General features: G+C 41.0%; 1 protein-coding gene across 1 annotated transcript; it reads right to left on the reverse strand.

The window, feature by feature from the left end:
- Positions 1-5,516: 5,516 nt before the first annotated feature.
- On the reverse strand, positions 5,517-23,167 carry LOC115655205 (lipase member M-like). Its single transcript, XM_030570458.1, has 9 exons — positions 23,051-23,167; positions 20,689-20,806; positions 19,087-19,285; positions 15,739-15,848; positions 14,774-14,910; positions 11,876-12,025; positions 9,383-9,458; positions 7,554-7,615; positions 5,517-5,750 (listed from the first exon to the last, which is right to left on the reverse strand). Exons 1-9 carry the CDS (start codon positions 23,150-23,152, stop codon positions 5,517-5,519), a joined length of 1,188 nt encoding a protein of 395 aa, XP_030426318.1. The 5' UTR covers positions 23,153-23,167.
- Positions 23,168-24,200: the final 1,033 nt, after the last annotated feature.

Consider the following 24,200-nt stretch of genomic DNA (forward strand, 5'->3'; position numbering starts at 1 on the left):
GAGATTAAAGAATATATAGTTAAGTTAAAAGTAGGGCTGTCAATTAATCGCAGTTAACTCACACGATTAACTCAAAAAATTAATTGTGATTAATTTTTTAATCACGATTAATTGCAATGTTAAATCATAAAATACCAATTGAAATTTATTAAACATTTATGGAGGTTTTCTATATTTTCAAATATATCAATCAATTACAACATAGACTTCAAAGTATACAGGGCTTACTTTATATTTTTTTTTTACAAATATTTGCAGTGTAAAAATGATGAACAAAATCACAAACTCATAGAATATCAGGGTTGGAAGGGACCTCAGGAGGTCATCTAGTCCAACCCCCTGCTCAAAGCAGGACCAATCCCCAACTGAATCATCCCAGTCAGGGCTTTGTCAAGCCTAACCTTAAAAACCTCTAAGGAAGGAGATTCCACCACCTCCCTAGGTAACCCTTTCCAGTGCTTCACCACCCTCCTAGTGAAAAAGTTTTTCTTAATATCCAACGTGAACCTCCCCCACTGCAACTTGAGAACATTACTCCTTGTTCTGTCATCAGCTATCACTGAGAACACTTTAGATCCATCCTCTTTGGACCCCCTTTTCAGGTAGTTGAAAGCAGCTATCAAATCCGCCCTCATTCTTCTCTTTTGCAGACTAAACAATCCCATTTCCCTCAGCCTCTCCTCATAAGTCATGTGCTCCAGACACCTAATCATTTTGTTGCCCTCTGCTGGACGCTTTCCAATTTTTCCACCGAGCCCCAGGAACCTAGATAAGCTTCTTCGAGGTTACACTAAAAAGAAAATAAATAAAAAATCATCTGAAGCTTTCTGAAGAAAACTATTGAAGTTGCTCCCAATATTATACATGAGCTGATAGTGCTGTCTGTAGCTCAAGTTCTTCAATACTTTCCATTTAAAAACTGTACTTTCAGAGGAGTATGATTTTGCCAAAATGTTTCCAATTAAATTTACCATGCCACACACCTCATGCTGAATTATTTTGGAAAGTATCATCTAAAAGTGTCCAACTATTTTTGAGAATGAGATTAATGAAAAATATACTGTTTTGTCCATATACCATTTTTCTTGTGGAACAAATAAAGTAAAGTGTAATTAAAGACTGTATCACAATGCATACATGATTGGGAGCTGAATTAAGGTTGCACAGGCAACCAGAAGTCTGGCATTTACAAATGCTGAATGCTTGGCTTGGCAATTTTATTTTTCTTATATAGTTATTTGGAGGTAACATTTAATGTACTCAGAGGTTGCCATTCTAATCAGATTTAGATGTGTGGTTTCAGCTATAAAAGCTGTAAAATAAAAGCTGTGGTGAGAAAAAATTTGCAGTAATTCATTTGTGATGGACAAGATGGCGAGAGAATTGTGAAGTGGGCTTTATATGAAGATGTACACGTCTTAAACTTTATTCATTCTACCCACTGAGGTCCCTAATTCACAACCCTGCTGCAGATGCCTTGACGGGTCCTTTTGTTTTCTGTCCTTCCTCTACCACATACTCTGCACCAGGAGCTGCTGCAGAAGCAGTACAAGTAGGTCATATGACAACAATGAATCTGGCCCCCATCTCAAAAGTTTCGGCAACCCCCCATAACATGAGATCTGATAAGATGCTGAAATCTAGTCCTTAATGCAAAATGATTTATTAGGTACACGCCAGAATGATTCTCCGCTAAGGCAGTTCAAAGTATCTGATATGCACAGGTCTCTGAAGCAAATTAACATTCTATAGAAAGTCACTCCTGTACCCTCCACTTTTGAAAACAGTGAAAAGTGTAACCCACCTTATAATGAACATAATTCTGGATTTTCTGATGATTTTCAGGAAGCTCAGCCTCAGTACATATCTCCAGTGCACTCTCCTCAGAGAAGAAGCAACCAGAAACACCTTATTCCAAATACAAGCAAAGACTTGATCCCTCCCACTTCCTTCTGAGGGAGTCTCACAGGCAGCAGCAATTCTGCTATCTCCGGAAATGCAAAGTTATCTACAAATTTGTTTTGAGATACAAATCAAGTCACAGAGAGGAGAGTGATCCCCAATCCTGTCCCAGGAAAGTCTGGGTCAGAGTTAAATGAAGAGAAGGAGTTACCCACCACAATCCTGCTGCTGCACCAAGTGGATTCAAATGTCTGAACAGTGGTAACTCTTATGGCATCAGTGTTAAAAAGCAGCACGAGAAGGCTGATATCAGCCATATCATTATTTCTCATACTTGCTTTCCAATCAGGTGCAGCCTTGAAGTGTCATTTACCAATCTCTCTCTCTCTCTCTCTCTCTCTCTGTACTAATTTTAGCATTGAATATATATTTACTTGGACTTATACTTCCCTTAAAGGAGCAACCATTCCAAACTCTAGGCTCCCTGGAAAGTTAAAGGTACATATCACTAAGTAAACAAGCAGACTCTGGCAAATAAACAGTTTATTTACTCTTTACTAACACAGACATATTACTGACAGGTTGTGATCTGTGGTCTTAAAAAAAATCACCCTACACTTGAAAGTAAAATGTAGACTTGGAGTAAGGAATTGTCAGCAAATTCAGGTATGAAATATTCACCTAAATTCTGTATTCATCGATCACATAGAATCACATAAATCGTTGGTAAAAGAGCATTAGCTGATGTAAGCAGAGTCAGGATGAGCTCTACCCTGACATTTGGTGGTGAATTGTGGCAAGTTGTGCAAAGAACTTCAGGGGATGATCTTGTTTGCATAGGCTCACCCACCCCGCCTAGCATGAGCTCACAGCAGCCCAAATGGTCACTTAGGCTGCTGTGAGATCCCCAATTTCTCTGTTATTGGGATAGAAAGAATAAAGTGTTGTTACTCTGATTATGTGAATCAAGGACAGTGGAACTGTTTTATGACAGAGGTACTCACCATCAACTAAGTAGTACTCGCTAGAAAAGGGACATGGGTTCCAAAACCCAGTGAATGGAGAGAGGCAGGGGATAGGCATTTGTACCTGATAGCATGGGCTCCCCTTTGAGGGCCTGAAACACCAGTTACACCTCCTTCTCTCTCAACTGTGGAATATCAGAGCTAATCTTGATTCTATTAGGAGTCTAGTTACAGCAGGGTTTCTTAAACAGGGGTCACCACTTCTGTAGGGAAAGCCCCTGGCAGACTAGGCCAGTGTGTTTACCTGCCCCGTCCGCAGGTCTGGCTGATCACAGCTCCCACTGGCCGCAGATCCAGGCCAACGGGAGCTGTTGGAAGCGGCACGGGCCGAGGGATGTACTGGCCGCTGCTTCCAGCAACTCCCATTGGCCCAGTGGCCCATTAAACCCCCACTCAGCTCCTGTGAAGAAGGCATTTCCCTCTACATCCCAAGTGCATCCCAAGTGCACACAATGAGCTGTGAGTCAAAGAGTTGTGGTGAGAGACCAGGAACCCAGGATGATTATAGCAACCTCTTCTATTCCTAACAGCCTATTATCAGGTTGTTCATTTTTAGCTTTCTTTTCCCAACTCTAAACATGCCCAGTTTTGTTAAACTTTCTTCAGAGGTCAGGTTGTCTGAAACTTTCATCATGTTTTGTTGCTCTCCTCCAGACCCTCTCTGATTTGTCCACATTTTTCTAAAGTGTTAGTTCAGTACTCCAGCTGAGGCCTTATCAAGGCTGAGCAGAGTAGGACAATTACCCCCATGTCTTACATTTGACACTCCTGTTAGTGCACCCCTGAATGATATTCATCTTTTTTGCAATTGCTTTACATCATTGACTCTTATTCAATGAGTGGGGCCTCAAACTGGGAACGACTGATGAGACCAGTTCCTTTCAATGTACCTCAGTGATACACTGTGACAAATTTCCCACACTACTATGATGGGTCCCACGCTTTCTCTTTTTGTGGGGGTATTCAGGGCAGTGTTTCTCAGTCCAGATCTGGGATATTAATTGTCCCACTAGTATCCCAGAGAAGGTGAGTGGAGAGGGAGGGACCCAGGCCTGCTCTCTATTCCAGGTCCCAGCCCAGGGGCCCTAGGAATAGTGGTAAACCACTTGAGCTAGCAATTCCTTCTCCTGGGCTACTTATCTCCCCGGCCCTTCAGCTTTGGGGGCTTCCTGGCCTCTCTCTGCTTGGGCAAGGTTTCTCCCAATGCCTTGTGCCTGTGGAGTCCCTCTGCTCTGCACAAGCCAGGTTTCCCTTTACCTAGGGTCTTGGTCTTCTGACCCGCCACAGCACTTTTCCAAAGTCTCTTCTGCTTCCCTCCAAACTGCTCTCCTTCAAACTGCTCTCCGCTCCAACACCAAACCACTCTGCTTCAGCTGTCTGTTTGAAGCAGGGGGTTTTATCAGGTGACTGGCTTCTGGCGCTCTAATGAATCTGTAACAGCCTCTCTTCCCTCTACAGGGAATAAGGCTCATCATCCTGGGGCTTACATATCGCCCATCTATCACTCTCCTGCTGCGCTCTGGCCATGCTATAGCACAGACACAGAGACCAATTTTCTCTCAGTATCTGACTCCAAAATGCCTGAGAAGAACTGAACATCCACTATGCACTCCAAATAAAAGATTTGTGGAAACAGCTCTCTCCCCTCTCAGAATTATGTAGATTTGGGCTGAAAACAGCTCTTTTGCTTAATTAGATGTTCCAAGTGAAACTAACTGATAACTCAGACTCACCCTGTAAATAATGGCCATAATGGAATGCCAGGGTTACCGTTACCTGTCTCCTGGTTAGAAGAGATCAAGGGGGAGTCAGCTGGTAACAGGGTGTAGTCCAAGGAGAGTTCAGTGTGCTCCAGAGACACTCAGCAGCACTGGGGCTTGTGTAAGGCTGCATTGATGAGAGCTAATTTTCTAATAAATCCTGTTTGTTCTTACAGTTTAAGAAGTGAGAACTTTGACTGGAGGCCAAATTGCTGAAATGAAGGGATTGGAAGTAAGCAGAGATTTACAGATTATGCATTCAGAAACAAAGAGGATGAAATCCCAACCCCATAAAACTCCATAGCACAACTCCCGTTGCCTTCAGTAGGGCCAGGATTTCACCCAGTAGTATAGGAAAAGCTGGTCAAATAACAAGGGTGGGAACAATTATTCAATAAAAAATGCCAAACAGAGAAAGAAAACATTTGTAACAGAATTATTAATCAACACTAGTTACAGAACAGGATTCTTTACCTTCTAATCCATTCAGGGCAGGGGTTACCTCTGTCTGTGGAGTAGCCAGCACAATATCATTTGGGGCCTTTTGGTGCTACCATAACACATACGTACTACAATGACCACTCCAGAATTGTTTATTGAGTGAATTTGTTCCATCTAAGAAATGTAGCTCAGTTTGCTGAGATGGTGGCCTACCCACTGAAACTCACCAGCAGGATGGAAAAACTGGTGCAGAGACAAAAAAAGGCATAAAAATCAAACCAGTTAGAAGAGGCCATTTTAATTTAGATGAGTGCAGTAGCATGCATATCCACATATGAGACTCAAACATTTTTCATAAGTAGACCAAATCCTTAAGTGGTCTGTTGTTTTATGGGTGCTTCTTCATCAATTCAAGGATTTCATCATACATACGCTGGGTTGCGTCAAGACCCCAGATGAAATCAACATGGGTCCAATCAGGAAAATACTTATAGAAAACTAGATTTGTAAGTCGAGGGAGTAAGACTGCAGTTGCCTGTGGGATTGTAACCAAGTCACGTCCACCATTCCATAATGCTGTTGGCACGGTCATATCTTCTACCTTATAAAATGGAGGGGTGGTCTGTGGGAGGGAGGAGGCAATTCAAAAAAAAATCAGACAAATGAAAGTCCGCAGTATCAATGATTTTTCATCCAAATATATGTGTCAGCTGTCCATTAACATAAGAGTTGCCATAGCAGTCCAGATCAGTGATCTTTAATTAATTATTATTAATAATCATTTGTATTATCATAGTACCTAGGAGCCCTAGTCATGGCCCAAGAGCGGTTTGTGCAGGCACAAACAGGAAAAAAAAAGATAATCTTTACCCCAAATCTATTGCCTTTAATCAACCCACAGTTACCTCATTATTAAATGGGTCCCCAACAGTATATCAGACACAACCTTTCTAAGTAATGGTGGCAACAGGTGGCTTGGGAGTATATTTTGAATTGAAGGCACATTTCTTGGGAGATAAACTCCTCAGATCAGCATTCCCTAGTCTCTCTGGATCAGCTCTCGCATGACCATCAGAACAACCATGTGAGCCTAGAGATCTTTCTTCGTAACAATAGGATACCTAGTGGTCATGGGTGGTTTATCTTAAACCTTCACTGTTGTCGATTGTGGAGCTCCCCGTCCTGTCCCTGTGAGTTCAAGAACAAACAGCGTACCATCTGGTTATGGGCTGCCCCTTTATCATCATGATGGTGGATAGATGAGTTTGATGTCTCCTGACAATGCTTCTGTGAGAGAGGCTGCATCACTTACTCAACATCTAATTAATTGTTTGGGCCATCAGAAGGCATATGCCAAAAGAATGGTTGTAAAGAAGATGCAAGGAGCCATACCTTGGATAACTATGAAAAACATGCTCACGCTAGAAGTTTTGTCCTAACCCCGTCACTGAGAGTTTGATCTGTGCCCTTAAGGGAGAAAGTTGATGTCCCATCTAGTATTTTGTTTTAATTTTCTCTGAGATAATTGGGATGGTGATGTCTGATATTTAAACCTACTGAGACTTTGCACCAAGATTTTCAAGATCAGTAGCCAAAGTTTTGCTTGAAAATCCTGATTTAGGCTTCTATGTAAGTAGCCTGATTTTGGAAAGTGTCCAGCACCCAACATCTCCCACTGACTTCAGTCTGAACAGACCTAACTTAAATAATTATAAGAAGGGAAGGAAAAGAGGGATTGTCATTATCCCCACAGGAAAAAAAGGAAACCGAGGCACAAGAAGATTAAGTAACTTGTTCATAGTCTCACAGAAAGTCTGTGACAGAGCTGGGAGTTGAAGCCAGATCTCCTGATGGCCACTCCCATGCTTTAATACAAGGCCACCTTTCCTTCTGTGCCTTCTGGCTCCCTTTTCTGCATAGGTATATTCAGCCCTTGCCCTCCCCTCCGACTCTATTACAAGGTGCCTAAATAACCTCCAGGTACACTAAGGATTTTCCTCCTTACTTCTGACTCTGACTCTAGACTCTGAGGCACAAGCTTCCTCATTTTTTGAAATCCCCCTTTCTAAAGCTTAGTGTCACAGGGCTTGGTTTTGTTAAAATTCTTTTCCCCAGGGTGTTAAACTTAATTCTGTTGTGGTCACTATTTCTTACTGGCTCATACACAGTTGTTTCTTGAACCAACTCTTGTGTTTTGGTCAAGATTAAGTCACAAATAGCCTCTCAGTTGTGCAGCCTATACCACCTGTTCCAAGAAAAGAGGTAATTTAGGGTCTCAAGTATGACAGCTCTGACCATAATCAGACTGGAATCCAGGTCTCCAGAGATGAAAAAGCTAATGCACAAACCCACTGTGCCACCTTGATCCCTGCAGGTACATATTCTTAACTTTCAAAATAAACAAACATAAATCATATTTCCCTACCTGATTATATTTATCTTTGTTCTTACAGCCATAATCAAAATATTTAAATTCTCCAGATTTAGATAATTAAAAAGAAAATACAAGGGTGTAAACTACAAAACACAACTGAATGATCTTAATTTGTTCTTCTGCTTTAAAGTGTCATAAAATGCCAATGCTAAAGAATAACACTAATATGCAAAGTTTGACCGTTTCTATAAACAAGAATACGTAGCTGTGCAATATAAAAGATAAACTGATTTCATAACATTCTTTAAAATCATTCTCTCTATTTACTCTTAGGGAATATTTTAATTTAAAATTATATATTCAAGACTCAATAATACACACATTTATTTTTTAAAAATATCAGGTATCAGGGTGAAATGAATGGGGGCAGGGACTCAGTGCAGCTCGGGTACTGAAATTCCCCTACTACGGTGGGACAAATCCCCTCTTACACTTTGCTGAAGTATAGTTCTGAGCCCCAGTCCAGTAAAAAAGCACATAAACCAGTACTAGTCTTTAAGTACATGAATAGTCCCTTTGAAATCAGTGGGACTACACATATTCTTAATGCTTTGCTGGACTGGGACCTTTTTGGGAGCTTCTTTGAAGAACTCACTCAATGTGATCTTGGCTCAGTTGTCAAGATTTCACCTGTAACTAACTTGGCCTCCGGTCCCTTAGGTAAATTCCACGGGGTGTCCAGCCAATTATGAACTCTATTGCCCCAGGAACAGCAATTGCATCTGAAGGAAATGGACCTGCCAGTACTTAAGGGAAAAAATCAGGCAGCTGGAGTTACTGCCATGGGAGTATGTGATTATCTAGCAGAAGAGGGCATTTCTTTTGTCACACTTTTCAAGAGTATGTGTACAGAATTGAAGAAAATCTTTCCCCACAAATGATTCATCTTTCATCCTCTTCAAATAAATTTCAGCAACATCTGGATGATGTTGACACAGATCAGGAATTCCTTTATAAAACATGTATAGAGGACTAAAGCTTGTTATCTGAAGACATTTATAGAAACTCCCATTGGGGATAATATGTATCTTTGTGGGAAAAATGAAAACCTGGAAAGTGTGTCATGTAATACAGTGTCTTAAAGACCCAATATGTTGCAGTGCTCAGTCCACAACTTCCCCTGCAGAAATGCCTTGCAAGACCAGATTGTATGTGACTTGCCTAATATTAGACAGGAATTATGTGGAGAACCCAGCTTTCCTGTCTCTCACATTTAACTACCTGCCCAGCATTGTTAATTACAAAATCATTCATCATAATAGCACCTTTGAGTGTATTAAAACATTGATCCAGGGAGGAATTGAGTACTTGCAACTCCTATTTACCTGAGGATCCAGTTCTGAGTCACAGAGCCCATGCATATATTAAGAAAACAATTGTCTGCTCAGCTCACTGAGGTTTTGAGAAATTTTTGTATAAGTTGGTTAAATTTTCTCCGTCCTCTCTTCTTCTTCATTGACGATATATAGCAGGAGGAGGATATTTATTATAGTAGAAATATTTTCCCTCTCTGCTTGTATGGATGATTTTTTCTTTATTTTGGATCATCAGAATTCTTCTCTTTACCAAAAAATGTATAAACTAAACTAAAAATAAAACAAACAGATAATACCTAAACACTGAGCAGGTTCTGAATGACCCTGTTAAATGTAATACAAAACCACACAGCTCTACCAAAGAGAGATGATTATTTCATTGATAAAAAGCTGATTTTCTCCTATACAAATTTTTAACTGAAGTTTTTGAAACACCATCCATTACTGCAGTATATTTATTTTTAAAGAAGACATGGTTAAACAGTGCAATAAATATCAGAAACCCTACCTGGCCCCAGTGGATTATATTTTTTACAGATGTATAATCTGGAAAGCTTGCTACATACACATCTACCCGGCTCTGCAAGAAAAAAAAGATATTGCTACCCAATGTTCATTTTCTAAGTAAAGTTATCAGACAAAATTTTACTTTCACTTAACATTCAACTTAGTTTCACCTGTTCATGATCTAGGCACAGGACACAATTTAAAATAGAATTTTTTTCACAGTAAATCAAATAAACTTTACAAGAAGCCCAAGGGAAAATGTGGAAGACTAAAAACTGTACCCACTCCAAACACAGCCCCTTTTCCATCCCCCTGCCCCCAGTAAAAGCCTGAGAGAACAGTTGGGGCTTACATCAAGTCCAAAAAGTTATAATTTCCAGGCATTAAAATAGGTTTTAACCAACTGCATGACTGTAACTCTACAAAAGGCAAGTGTAGCGGGAGCTAAGCCCACATTTTGTAGTGGATATGTCATTACACAGCAAAATTTCATGGGCTCAGTTGGTTTGGAGCATACTTAAGTCATGTTCTGAGTGAATCAGAGATTTATGGTAGCTGAAGAAAATCACATGACACTCGGTCACACTGCATGGCTTTCACTCAAGCAGAGAGAAACGGGTGTTTTGACTGTTACTTACTGTGACAAGGTGTATCTACCCCTGGCCCAGCTGGGACTGACCACACTCTGTGGGCTGAAGAGGCCATGCCCTTTACCCCCATTAGACATGTTCTAACTGGAAGTAGGACATAAAATGGAGCAGCCCAGCTCAGTCTGGGCTGACTGAGGAGGAAAGTGGACATACGCTGCTGGCTCCTGCCAGAGAGCTGCTGGACCTCCAGACTGCTGAGTCCAAAGATGTGGAATCCAAGGTGGAACTCCCCTCAACCACAGAGGACAAGAGATATGGGAGGTCACTACCCTCAATGGAACAGTTGGAGAAGGAATCAAGGGTTGGAAATGAACCAGGAAATGTGAAGATTGAAATAGGAAACCAAAGCTGAATCCAGGACTACTGGTTTCACAGGCTCTGGATCAGGACCTGGTGGAGTAGGGTGGGCCTGGATCCTCCTACCCCACCCCGCAGCTGCTGCTAGGTGAGGCACCACTTGTAGGGTGGACACAACTGCCCAAGGGAAGCTCCAAGGATTATGGCTGCTTGGCCGCACTGCCCTGAGAGCAAGGGTGGCTCTAAGGACTCTGTCCGCTGGGTCCTAGTACCCTAAAGACAGGGGACACCCTGGTGACTCTCGCCACTTGAGCCATCCCTATCCCTTTCATTGCCTGCCTTGACCTAACACCTCACAATGCTTTGTATCGATCCTCTAACACTTACTTTGATTCATTCTAGTCTTAAACTCAAAGATCCTCCCCACAGCCATGTGAAAGAAGCTGAAGGGAGAAACCAGCCAGAGACAAATGCCAGCAGAAGCAGTTGCAGAAACAGTTTCAGCAAGGATTGCTGTACTAGGCAGAAAAGAGGATAAAATGAAGCCCATCTGGGCTCTCCACCCAATACCCAAAACTGTGCAGATGACAATCCCCTCCACTTTCCCCATTCTGATTACCATTTCTTCTACATTCAATCTGGGCTTCAAGAAAGAAACTTCAGGGAGGTCCAGCGAGACCAGAGCCAGCAGAGCAACTGAAGATGCAGTTTAAGCAGGGACCAACTGACATTGATAATTTAGTTGTTTAATCTAATCCCATCCCATCCCCTGCGTCAGTCTCTGCACTTTAGAATCACTGCCCCTCCCACCTTCCTCTATTCCCGCTTCTTACCTGTTCTGTACCCCTCATTGCTCTGCCTTGCTTTTCTTTCCATTTAGCTAATGCTTTCCTAACAGAAATCATAATTAAAAAATCCCTGAACTAACATGGCAGGCAGAGACCATCTACTACACTGTGTTTGTATAGTCCCGAGAACAATGAGACCTGATCTTGACTGATGCTAGAAACTATCATAATAAATAAGAGGCATAATAAGGAAAGCAAAACTTGCACACAAACCCATGTGAATTTAAACCAGGACTACTACTGATTCTAGTCACCCAAATTATTTTCGAAATCCATTGTATTCAAAATTCTTTTCATTGACATAGCAATAGGAAAGGGATGAGCACTGACATTTGCAGAAGAAAAAAACTCAATTTTTTCTGAGATGGAGTGAAAAAAAAGAATGAAGAGCTTCAGCAGCAAAGACAAGGAACAGATGAACCAAATGGAAAATGCCACAGTTAGTTCTAGATACTTATGACACATACAAAAGCCTTCCCAAACTCTGCAACAGTCTAAAGACCTAGTTCTCTTATTGCAGGTTAGATATTCTATGTTTCTATAGCACCCAGTACTGTGGTACCGCAATCCCAACTGAGGGTTTGGGACACTAATGTATACATTGTTGTTTATGATGATGGCATGTTGCACAAACACTATGGAACTCAGAAGCTGGCTTATGCAGATCAGTTAACTAGGATTGTTACTATACGTACCACATTTAAGTTTTTCTCATTAAATCCACCTAAAATAAAAAAGAGGGTTTGGATGCAAAGTCGGTCTATTAGTGAAGTTCTGCACACCTTGGCAGTAAGCGATTTCAGTCTCGCACTTAACAGACAGAATTCTTTCTTGCCAAATACAATCTGAGAAAATATAAAGATATTGTTCACCGTGACTCTTAAATACATTGTTTACTATTGTTCTCTCTTAGAAAGACTGAGGTAAAGAGTAAAATTTGTAGGAACAGCTTTACCCAAGCCAAGAATTTTTCCATATACAATTAGTGAATAACAGATGCACTTCAGTACTAGTAAAATGTCACAGCCTCTTCTCTTTTGTTCCTAAGGAGAGGGATCACCATTCTTGGCCAAGCTGTGACAATCTCTCCATTTTCTCCTACTTTTCCTTCACAAAACACATGCACCCCTTGGAAAGAGAGACCGCAGGTGAACTCATGATTCCATAGAAGCCAACGGAATCCCATGAGGCACCATGGTGGCTCAGCCATAGGGAAAAGACCACATGGCATCATCTGGTCCATAAACATGGCTCATAGATGATAATAAGGGCATGGAGCAGTGGTTCCCAACCAGGGATACGCGTTCCCCTTGGGATACTCAGAGGTCTTCCGTAGGGTACATCAACTCATTTAGATATTTGCCTAGTTTTACAGCAGGCTATCCCTAGTCAGGAGACTGCATGTGTCATAAACAGATAGCTAAGGGTTAATGTCTCTTACACCTGGAAAGAGGTAACCTGAAGCACCTGACCAGAGGACCAATCAGGAAACCAGACTTTTTCAGGTCTGGGTGGAGGGAAGTTTGTGTCTGAGTTCTTTGTCTTGTGCCTGTCTCTCTCTCGGCTATGGGAGGATTTCTGTCTCTTGCTTTCTAATCTTCTGTTTCCCAGTTGTAAGTACAAAAGATCAGATAGTGATTTATATGTTTTTTTGTATTTTACATGTGTGTAGTTGCTGGAGTGTTTTGAATTGTATTCTTTTTGAATAAGGCTGTTTATTCATATTTCTTTTAAGCAATTGACCCTGTATTTGTCACCTTGATACAGAGAGACCATTTTTATGTATTTTTCTTTCTTTTTACATAAAACTTTCTTTTTAAGACCTGTTGGAGTTTTTCTTTAGTGGGGAACTCCAGGGAATTGAGTCTGTGCTCACCAGGGAATTGGTGGGAGGAAGAAGTCAGGGGGAAATCTGTGTGTGTTAGATTTACTAGCCTGACATTACATTCCCTTTGGGTGAAGGAGGGGGGTGGGGGAGAGATTGGCTCTCTCTCCTTGGGTTTCCAGGACTGGAAATAGAGAGGGTGGAGTCCCTCTGTTTAGATTCACAGAGCTTGCTTCTTTGTATCTCTCCAGGAACACCTGGAGGGGGAAAGGGAAAAGGTTTATTTTCCTTTGTTGTGAGACTCAAGGGATTTGGGTCGTGGGGTCCCCAGGGAAGGTTTTTAGGGGGACCAGAGTGCCCCAAAACACTCTAATTTTTTGGGTGGTGGCAGCTTTACCAGGTCCAAGCTGGTAACTAAGCTTGGAGGTTTTCATGCTAACCCCCATATTTTGGACGCTAAGGTCCAAATCTGGGACTAGGTTATGACAGCATGCCTTTAAAATTGATTTAACCTGTTTACAGCAGGCTACATAACAAGCCAAGTCAGTACAAACTAAAATGTCAAGCAGACAATGACTTGTTTATATTGGTCTATATACTATACACTGAAATGCAAGAACACTATTTATAGTCCAGTTGATTTATTTTATAATTATATGATAAAAATAAGAAAGTAAGCATTTTTTCAGTAATAGCATACGGTGACACTTCTGTATTTTTATGTCTGATTTTGTAAGCAAGTGTTTTTTAAGTGAGGTGTAACATAGGGGTACACGGGACAAATCAGACTCAAATCAGTAGTCCAGAAGGGTTGAGAGCCACTGGCATGGAAGATCCAGAGGTACAACTGCCAGAAGGGACCTGAGTGGCTCTGATAGAGGCAGAGATTATGGACTTGAAATGAAGCATTTCATTTTGATTTTTGTGACAGAAAACTCATCCAAAAATTATCTTTCCTTGTAGAATATTTTGATTTCAGTGTAAACCATTTTCTAATGGGAAACCAGGTTACATAATTTTTTCAGCGAGTACTACAATTTTAGATGGTATTAAATTAAATTCATCTAGGTAATTTGATCTAACATCACCCCTTTCAATCCTGGCCTAGACGAGACATTTCTGTTTAAGGAGCTGTAGGATCTTTGAGCCAAAATTTCCCAATCTTTAAAGTGAGGGTCATGAGATGGACCTACTTCTGAAAAAATATTTGCAGAGTGCTGTATACATTTGAGAAAAGCTCAAGAATCGTTGGCACTCAGTTTCGATTTCTGGGGGAGTGTCTCCTCCTTCTTTCCTCAAACTTTATGGTCTTTGAAAGACCATGCCAGTTCTCATGTCTGACTCTTTGTCCAAAGTGGGGGCTTTTCAGGCTTTTGGATGTTTGTCAGTGAAAAGCTTTCAGGCTTGATATTTCCAGAAAAAATCAAAATTCAGACATGCATACATCAAGTGGAATAAGTTGGTGAAAAACTGTTTAGTTTACACACACACACACACACACACACACACACACACACACACACACACACACACACACACACAATCCCCAGTTTCCTCTAACCCTTGTCTCAATATGTTTATCACAATATTGTTGCACAATGCATGATAAACTGATTTCCATACATAATATTCTGCACTGATGCATGGGAAATGTACATATAACACTCCTCTGTGCATACAGGCCACAGATCCTAAATTTCCATTTACAACTTTTTCATACAGCAACATTTATTCATGAGAGTAATGAAATATGGAGGATTCTACATACCTTTAATAAATCAGTAGGAAGAAATATCAGTTGTGTCAGAGGGGCTTTGCTTTTGGTTAACGTGTATGCAGGAGCCAAGGCAAAAAATATTTTGATTTTTTGAGCCAAATGAGGCATGGCTGAAAATGCAATAAAAGCTGAGAAAGCAAAAGAGATTAATTACAGCACTCTTAGAAACAAGTTACAACATACAACAATCCAGTATGAACTGGCAGAGATTGATTTGATCAAAGTAAATGTTAATCTCCAACCTCAATGTATATTTTGTTTGTAAAAAAAAATCAGAGCCGATGCAGGAGAAAAATGGAAGATCACTCAGGGTAAACACAAGCTAAGATCTGTGCCCATTAGCTGAAACTACAGGTATTAGATAATAAATTAATGGCAATCTTTGATAACTATATAGGCAATCTTTTCTCCTCAGAATATGCTGGAGAACAACAATTTCAATAGTGTACATTTCGCAGGACTCTTGGATTTCTCTTCCACATCGCCAAATTTTTGTAAATAAAATGAAAACAAAAATCCAGTTAATACTTTGTTCCCTCCCTGTTTATAAGGCTGTTTCCATTACAAGTAGTGGAAAGAAGGTTTGAGATAATATGAGGGTCCCAAGAACATACTTAGTATTTAACAACAAGAGGAGGAGGAGAACAGCCTTAACGTGACTATCATTTGTGTATCCAGCTCCAGTACTGAGATCTATAATCTCAATTCCATCCATTTGCTCTTCTGCCCACTCAGCTCTGTCTTCTTCCAAAGATTATGCACAGTTGGGAATTGGACTCTCATTCATGCACATCTGAATGGAAGTAGAGAGCAGCAATGCACTCATTTTGACCAGTCTCTTGTTATAAGAACATGTGAATAATATTCACAGTGAAATTACACTCCCACTCAAACCTTAACTATGAAATAGGAACAAAAGGACAAAAACACATTTAATTGTCTTCTTCTGAACATACCTATGGTACAGCCCTGAGAATAGCCAACGTAATACAAGTTCTGTTGTCCTGTTTTCTGCAGAATGAAGTCTACCAGTGTGGGAAGGTCATACATAGCCATTTCATGAAAACTGCAACACAAAAAGAGAAAGTTACCTGCATTACTGAGTTGTAATTCCTGCCCCTATGTAGCATTTAAAAGCAGTTATTGAAACACACATCTGTCCATTAATAAAAATAAAGTATAGTTTGGGATGTGAATTGTTTCTTTAGATATCTGCTTTGTGTTTATTTTGTTCTGGGTTGTTAATTAAGAGAAAAATGAAGTTTTTTTTATAAAGTGAGGCATAAGAGTCATAGGTTGAAGTAGGTACAATGCAAGCAGGATTCTTTATATTATTATTTTGTGTATGTCTATCATATCCCCTCTTCTTTCTCCTCTCTAAACCAATAATCTCAGTCTTTTCTGTTTTCTCTTCATAGGGAAGTATCCTCATGCATATAAGCCGAGACCTCCATGTCTGCTATTTGCTTTTTGAAGTAGCATGACCATAATCAAATGCAGTATTCCAGGTATGGACATTGATTTGTATTGTTGCCCCTACACCAATGCCTGTTCCCATTTCAGTCTTGCTCCTCTGCTGAGTAGTAGAATTCAAGGGCCGGGCAGGGTCGTTTCCAGTGCAAAAGAAATCAGTGATGAATCTGGGTATATTTTAAGTGTAACTTGATTTATTTAACGTGTGTATACCAGCCCTGACATGAGATGGCCAAACAGCAGCTCAACAGTGGCTGGTGCTGAGAAAGCAACCCTAGCTACACCTAACCCAAGTCAAGAGCCCAGGTTCATATTCCATCTCCCCCAAACCTGCCTCTACACAAAACAGTCTGGCATAGCTAACACTAACAACGACACAGCATGTCTTTCCAAAAGTAAAAGTTTATTCTCATACTAAGAAAAAAGAACTTTGACGTTTGTGTGTAAACAGTGCTACGTGGGGATGGCTGCCATAATAATACATCGGTATATTTTAAGTATTTTCCTTACCATTCATTATGCATCCTAACATTTTGTTTGATTTTTTATGATTGTTGCTGAAATTAAGCAGAGGTTTTATTTGACCCATCCATTCTGAGGCCTGATCTACACTACGTGTTTAAACCGATTTTAGCAGCGTTAAACCGATTTAACGCTGTACCCGTCCACACTATGAGGCCCTTTATATAGATATAAAGGGCTCTTTAAATCGGTTTCTGTACTCCTCCCCGACGAGAGGAGTAGCGCTAAAATCAGTATTACCATATCGGATTAGGGTTAGTGTGGCCGCAAATCGACGGTATTGGCCTCTGGGCGGTATCCCACAGTGCACCACTGTGACCACTCTGGACAGCAGTCTGAACTCGGATGCACTGGCCAGGTAGACAGGAAAAGCCCCGCGAACTTTTGAATTTCATTTCCTGTTTGGCCAGCGTGGAGCTCTGATCAGCACAGGTGACCACACAGAACTCATCGGCACAAGTAGCAATGCAGTCTCCTGAGAATCGAAAAAGAGCTCCAGCATGGACCACATGGGAGGTACTGGATCTGATCACTATATGGGGAGAGGATTCAGTACTAACAGAACTCCGTTCCAAAAGACGAAATGAAAAAATATTTGAAAAAATTTCCAAGGCTATGATGGTCAAAGGCCACACCAGGGACTCAGTGCAGTGCAGAGTGAAAGTTAAGGAGCTCAGACAAGCCTTCCAGAAAACCAAAGCAGCAAACAGAAGGTCCGGGTCAGGGCCGAAAACATGCCCCTTCTACGCTGAGCTGCATGCAATTTTAGGGGGCTGCGCCTGTCCGTGAATTCCACTATGACCTGCACGTTTCCCAGAGTCACAAACTTTCTTAGCAGCAGCTTAATGATTGCTTTGGCTACTTGCATCACAGCAGCCCCCACAGTAGATTTTCCCACTCCAAATTGATTCCCGACTGACCAGTAGCTGTCTGGCGTTGCAAGCTTCCAGAGGGCTATTGCCACTCGCTTTTCCACTGTGAGGGCTGCTCTCATCTTGGTATTATGGCATTTCTGGGCAGGGGAAAGCAAGTCACAAAGTTCCATGAAAGTGCCCTTACGCATGCAAAAGTTTCGCAGCCACTGGGAATCATCCCACACCTGCAAAACTATGCGGTCCCACCAGTCTGTGCTTGTTTCCCGGGCCCAAAATCGGCGTTCAATGGCTAGAACCTGCCCCATTACCAGCAGGATCTCCAAAGTGCAGGGGCCCGCAGTTTGAGATAATTCTGTGTCCATGTCCTCATCACTCATTGCCGCACTGCCGCAGCCGCCGCCTCCTCCTCGCCTGGCTTTGCAGGTCCCGGTTCAGCATAGACTGCACGAGAATGCGCGAGGTGTTTACAGTGTCCACTATTGCGGTATTGATCTGAGCAGGGTTCATGCTTGCTGTGCTATGGCGTTTGCACAGTTCACCCAGGAAAAAAGGCGCGAAATGGTTGTCTGCTGCTTTCACGAAGGGAGGGGTGAGGCTGTACCCAGAACCACCCGCGACAATGATTTTTGCCCCATCAGGCACTGGGATCTCAACCCAGAATTCCAAGGGGCGGGGGAGACTGCGGGAACTATGGGATAGCTACGGGATAGCACCCACAGTGCAACGCTCCGGAAATCGACACTAGCCTCAGACCATGGATGCACACCGCCGAATTAATGTGCTTAGTGTGGCTGCGTGCACTCGACTTTATACAATCGGTTTTATAAAACCAGTTTATGTAAAATCGGAATAATCCCGTAGTGTAGACGTACCCAGACACACAGTTCCCTTTACAACTTAGAACTCAGCAGTGTGTCAGCATAAGTCACATTACTCCTTATCTCTAGTGGCTGGCACTTCTCATTCTCTATGCACCTTCCTCACCTATCATGCAGTTGAAGTGCAGTCAGAGAGGTAACATGGTATAGCAGATTGGGCACCAGCTTGGGTATCCAAAAATCAGGATTTTATTCCCATCTTGGCCAATGACCTGCTCTGTGATTTTATGCAAGTTAATTAATATCATTGTACTTGTTTTGCTGATCACTCTGTTTTATCTATTAGATGCTTAAGCCCTTGGGTTACAGACTGTCTCTTTCTGTTAGAACTGACTGGAAATTTTCCATCAGGACAGTTTATATTGGAAATTTTTCCAAAATAGATGTTCTAAGGGAATTTGACAAAATGTCATTTAAAAATTCAGCAGTGAAACATTTATAAGTTGTAATATAAATTAAAAAAGTTGAAATCTAAAGAGTTGGACTGACCTGAAACAAAAATAAAAACAACTTTATTTCTTGTCCACTTCAGTAGTTTCTCTCCAGTTCAGCCTACCTGAAATCCCAAAATTCCTCTTGGTCAATTGAAAGGTTCTGGTGTTTTCTAGACCAGGTGTTCCCTCTGCTGTTTCCTATCCAAACATCATAGCCTGCATCTGCTAGTATGAATCCCAGGCTGTTATTGGGCAAATTAGCAATCCAGTTGCTACCATCTAAAAGAAGGTCATGCAGAAGTAACACAGCGAGCTTTGGGCCTGCAAAATAAAAAAATGGAATATTTCACAAAAACAGAACTTCTGTAACATGGTAACGATGTAACACTGAATCCTCTTCCAGCCAAGGTCTAGAAGAGGTGGCAAATATTCACTGACTTTTTTTTACAGCAAACCATTGTAATACATTGTTTTAATACTCCCATGATACAGGTCAGGGAACTGATTGAGAAAAGCAAAGTAACTTCCTTAACTTTACATAGTGCAAAGCCAGAATAAGCTAAAACACCTCTTGATTCCCAATGCTGTGCTTATTCCTGCAAGTCACACTGTCTTACTGCCAGAATTACTGGACATCAAGGTCTCCCACTGATCCCAGTCCCATTCAGTCGCAGTTCTCAATGTTTGGTAATTCTAATAACCAGGGTCTAGGTGTCTCAAATTAGGCATCCAGAAAATGAGAACACAGTTAGTTGCCACACATGAAAATTAATTGTCTTTCCCACAATCACATAGTAATATTTGTCTGTGGTGTAAGCAGGGATAGAAACTAGCTCCTCTGGACAGTACACAACTGCCTTACTCATTTGAGTACACAATCCAGAATTGTCCAAAAAATATATTTTAGTCTTTCTAGATCTCTGTAGCATAAGTCTGAATAGTGCTATGCCCAGACTGTACATCCCAGCAACAGCAATGTGAACAGAATAATTTTGGACCTTTCTTGGTTTACATCACAAGTTTGACAATTACTCCTACACTGAACTGTTCATTAGGGCTCAGTCCTGGGCTCTGGACACAGAAATTCTTGCAGTAAATTCCTCTTCTTAGAGTTGGCCATTTCCATTGTTAAGAGGATTTACCTTGAAATAGATGATGTTTCCCAGAGCATTTGACTTGCTGAGAAACAAGAACTTACAGTTCATAATCAAGCCCAATCAACACGTACTTCTTTGCCATTGTGTTCTCCATCATCTGTCCCTCACAGGGAAAAGTTCCAACTCCCAGAGGATATTGGAGAGATCACAACTGCTTACCAAGAGCTCTTCAGTGAGCATTTCTTCTCAGGAATAAAGCATTTTCCTAATATGATGAAGAGGAAAGTTTTACATCACATCGAGGGACTGATTCATTCTCCACTGGAGAAGAGGGTGAGAATGCAACCTCCCTGAACCAAAGGGACTGGCTTAGCTATTAATGCACGTACTTTAAGCATGAAAAGGCAGGGTTTTACCATAAAAAAGCTGTTTTAATTGGTAACTGGTGTCCTTGGGAGCTCCACCAGAGCAGGCTGCCACCAAGATGAGAAAAACTAGCACATTCCCAGAAAACCCTGGCTATACTCCCTTCCTGACATAGCACCTTCTAGGTAGATCTTCCACCAGCATCTCCCAGGGCTGAAACAAGACCCAAGAACTTCTTAGTCTCTCTGAAAGGAGCCATACCTGTGTCCCTAGGATTTCCTTTGCCATGAGGAATTCTGTTCATGCTAAGGTAATAGCCATCAGCTGTCAGGACTTCATACTCCTCACTCGGGTATCCTCTGTACAGGATCTTCTCACTCTACAGAATGAAAACAAAAGGTTTTGCCTACATTTGTTTATTTACATCCTTTTAATCCATTATCTCATGTAGGTATGAAGGAAATCAACAAATCAGTTATTTTGGTTTCATTTCCATGTGCTCCTGCATTTTCCTGATTTATTCAAGTGATGTCAATCAAAGCCTGAATGCTGCAAGAGTTATTCTCTCTCACTGTATTTCTAACATGAACCAATCCAGAAAGCCCTGGAAATCTTCCCAGAGAGTATAAACAGTTGGTTTCCAGCTCAGTTCCCAGATCATGGAAGTTCAGAGAAGGCTGAATTCAGAAAAGCATCTGAATTTTTAGAATTTTATCTTAATTTGAGTCTATAAAATATTTGCACATTTTCCCATCACTTATCCACATACTAATCCTAATAAGGAAGTGTTAGTGAGAATAAACATTCAGAAATCTATTGATGGAAGCAGCTTTTAGTGAAATTCTAAGGTCAAGAATAAGAAACGTGAACCATAAATTGAAAATAAGGAAATATTTAACTTTTGAGTCTGATCAAAAGAGGAAAAAAGTTTGTTGAGTGGAAATAAGTCTGGGTGCGAATGTTTCACTTTTTCACAATACAAAAACTCCAATCCAAAGCAATAAATGAGATGCTCGGATCTCTGATGAATACTGAGAAAAGCCACCTTTAGAATCTCTGAAGAGCCTTGTAACAAGAAGCAGAGAAGACAGCTGACATCTGAAAGCTGTTATCAAATCTGCCAAACATAGGCTTGTTCAGGAGTTATTTTAAGGAAACCAGGAAGATCTAAGTCAATGTATGACACACATTACCTAGCTCCCCTGCTCTTATGAGCCTCTACTGATAATCAGCTAAATGAAGCATTAGGAATGCTGAACCCGTTCCTCTACCACTTCCTACAGCCCCTGTTCCTACAGCCCCAACCAGCAGCTTCCTGCTATCCATTTTGAAGTGTAAACCACATAGTTCAAATATAATAATGTAACTTAATTACTCATAAAAATTATCCATCTAAACCATTTAGTGAATAATTGGTCTAATTAATACATTTGAGGGATTAGGAACACCATGTGAGTGATTCACAAATGGAAAAAAAGAGTTCTAAATTCTTTAGAATATTTATTCTCTCATAAATAATCTAACCGGCTCTATTTTTACACACTTCAAGAGTACTAAGTCCTGTCAGACCACAGAAGGTCCAAAAAGCAGAGGAAAGACCAGATCTCTTCCTCAGCTGGGAATGGTGTGGTGCAGGTTCGGAGCAAAGAAATATGAATGCCTCACAGCTGGACTATTCAGCATCCTCAACAGTGAGACGCTGAGGTCTGTGAAACTCCCCACATTCAGTGCAACATGCCACTCTCCCAGGGAATGCAGAAGGGTGTTTGTAGGCAGAGCCTTTCTACTTATCCAATCACAGGCCAGACATAACCAGCTAACACTTGTAAAGTAAAATTAACTGTGCTGGGCCAGGGAGAGAAAGGGACCAACTTTGATTCTGATCCTGCAAGTAGTTGAGGCTGCACCTCATATGATCAGGCACTTTGTGGATTGTTTTATATATGATCCCAGACATTATGTCTAAGTTAAAATGAAGAGGTACTCGCTCATGTTCAGTGGCTAAGATGGATGTGAATTCTCTTAGATGGGAATACCAGATTAGATCCTTAAACAGGAAAAAAATATTTTTAGGAGAGAGTGAGCGGGAGTACCAGCACTTTTTGAGAACTTTTTGTCAAGCTTCCAAGATATAAACGCATCCCTGATTCATTAATACTATTATGCAATATCAAGTTTATGTTTTTAATTAGCAATATTACAATTAATCAAGCGGTGTAGCTTTGATAGTGAAATCACTATTTACTGTCTGCCAATTAAGTTCTTATACTAGTGGGAGAAAAGCTCAGAAGGGAAGAGCACAAAAAGTTGTTCTACTTTATGTTCGTTGTATTTTTAATAACACTGGACCCAATTCAGAGCAGTGGTGAAAGTTCGCAGACCACAGATGAGTTCAGTATAACAAAGCCAGACCCAGTAGCCAGTACGCCTCATGATCTCTGCTCTAGCCAAGGCAGATTAGATTGGACCCTTCTGGAAAAATGGAGAGTGCCAGTAGGTGCTGGAGACCTGGAAGGCATTTGATTAAAGGACAAATCTGTTAGTATAGAAATTATAAATAAATAACATAAGTAACAGTGAACACATTCCGTTGTTTCCAAACTTTCTCCAATAAGAAACTTACAATATTCATAAAAGCATCAGGATTCACACGTTCTCTTCTTATGAGTTCTTCTGAATCTGCAGTTGCTTGTATCAGATATATCAACAGAATGAACAGCCACATCTTGGCCCTGTGCAAAATAATTTATCTGTCAATAGATTGGATAGGAATGCATTCCTGAAAATGACACTGCTCAGTGATGACACAAGTCAATGTAAAAAAAAAAAAGCAAGGAGTTTCTCAGGAAGACAATATTAAACTGCTAACTATCCTTATGTGAAGGAAAGATCGGAAGAATCATAAAAGGCAAATAGAGAGTGGTTTAATGACCTTAAAATCAAAAATGAATCCTCCAATGAATGGAAATATCAATACATTGATAAAAAGTAGTAGAAAAGCTTATCAGAAGCATGTAGGAACAAAATTAGAAAGGCTAAGGTACATAACGAGTTACACCTAGCAAGTGACATAAAAGATAATAAGGAGGTTCTTTAAATACATTAGGAGCAGGAGAAATATGAAGGAATGTGTAGATCTTCCACATCAGGGAAAGACAGCTAATAACACATGATATGAAGAAGTCTGAGGTGTCTAATGCTTATTTTGCTTCAGTCTTCCTTAAAAGGAAGAATGGTGACCAGATACTTAACACAATTAATATTAACAATGGGAGGTGTGGGAGGGAGAGAAACAAGCCAAAAACAGGGAATAAACAGGTTAAAGAATATTTAGTTAAGTTACATGCATTGAAAATAGCATGGCCTGACAAAGTTAATACTAGGGTAATTAAGTAATTAGTGAGCAATCTTAGTACCATTAGCAATTATCTTCAAGAACTCATGGAGAATGGGTGAGGTCCCAAAGGGCTGGAGAAGGGCAAATACAGTACAGTAAAAAGCTGCTTTATCTGGCACTTCACCAACTGGAAAGCTCTATAAGCTCTGAGTTTAATTGAAATGCCAGTTTACAGTCTGGTTGGCATCGGGCCAGCAGGGGGCTGGGGTGCAATAGGGGATAAGGAGCTTGGGCTCTGGGAGGGAGTTTGGGTGTGGGATGTGGGGCGGAGTGCCAGATCGGGGCCACTCACTCCCCACAAGTGGCGACCTGTCATTGGCTCCAGCTCCAGCTACTCCTAGGTGGAGGCATGGCAGGTTTCTCTGCACTCTGCCTA

The sequence above is a fragment of the Gopherus evgoodei genome, chromosome 7 (genome assembly GCF_007399415.2).
Source record: "Gopherus evgoodei ecotype Sinaloan lineage chromosome 7, rGopEvg1_v1.p, whole genome shotgun sequence".
In the NCBI taxonomy this organism is placed as follows: Eukaryota; Metazoa; Chordata; order Testudines; family Testudinidae; genus Gopherus; species Gopherus evgoodei.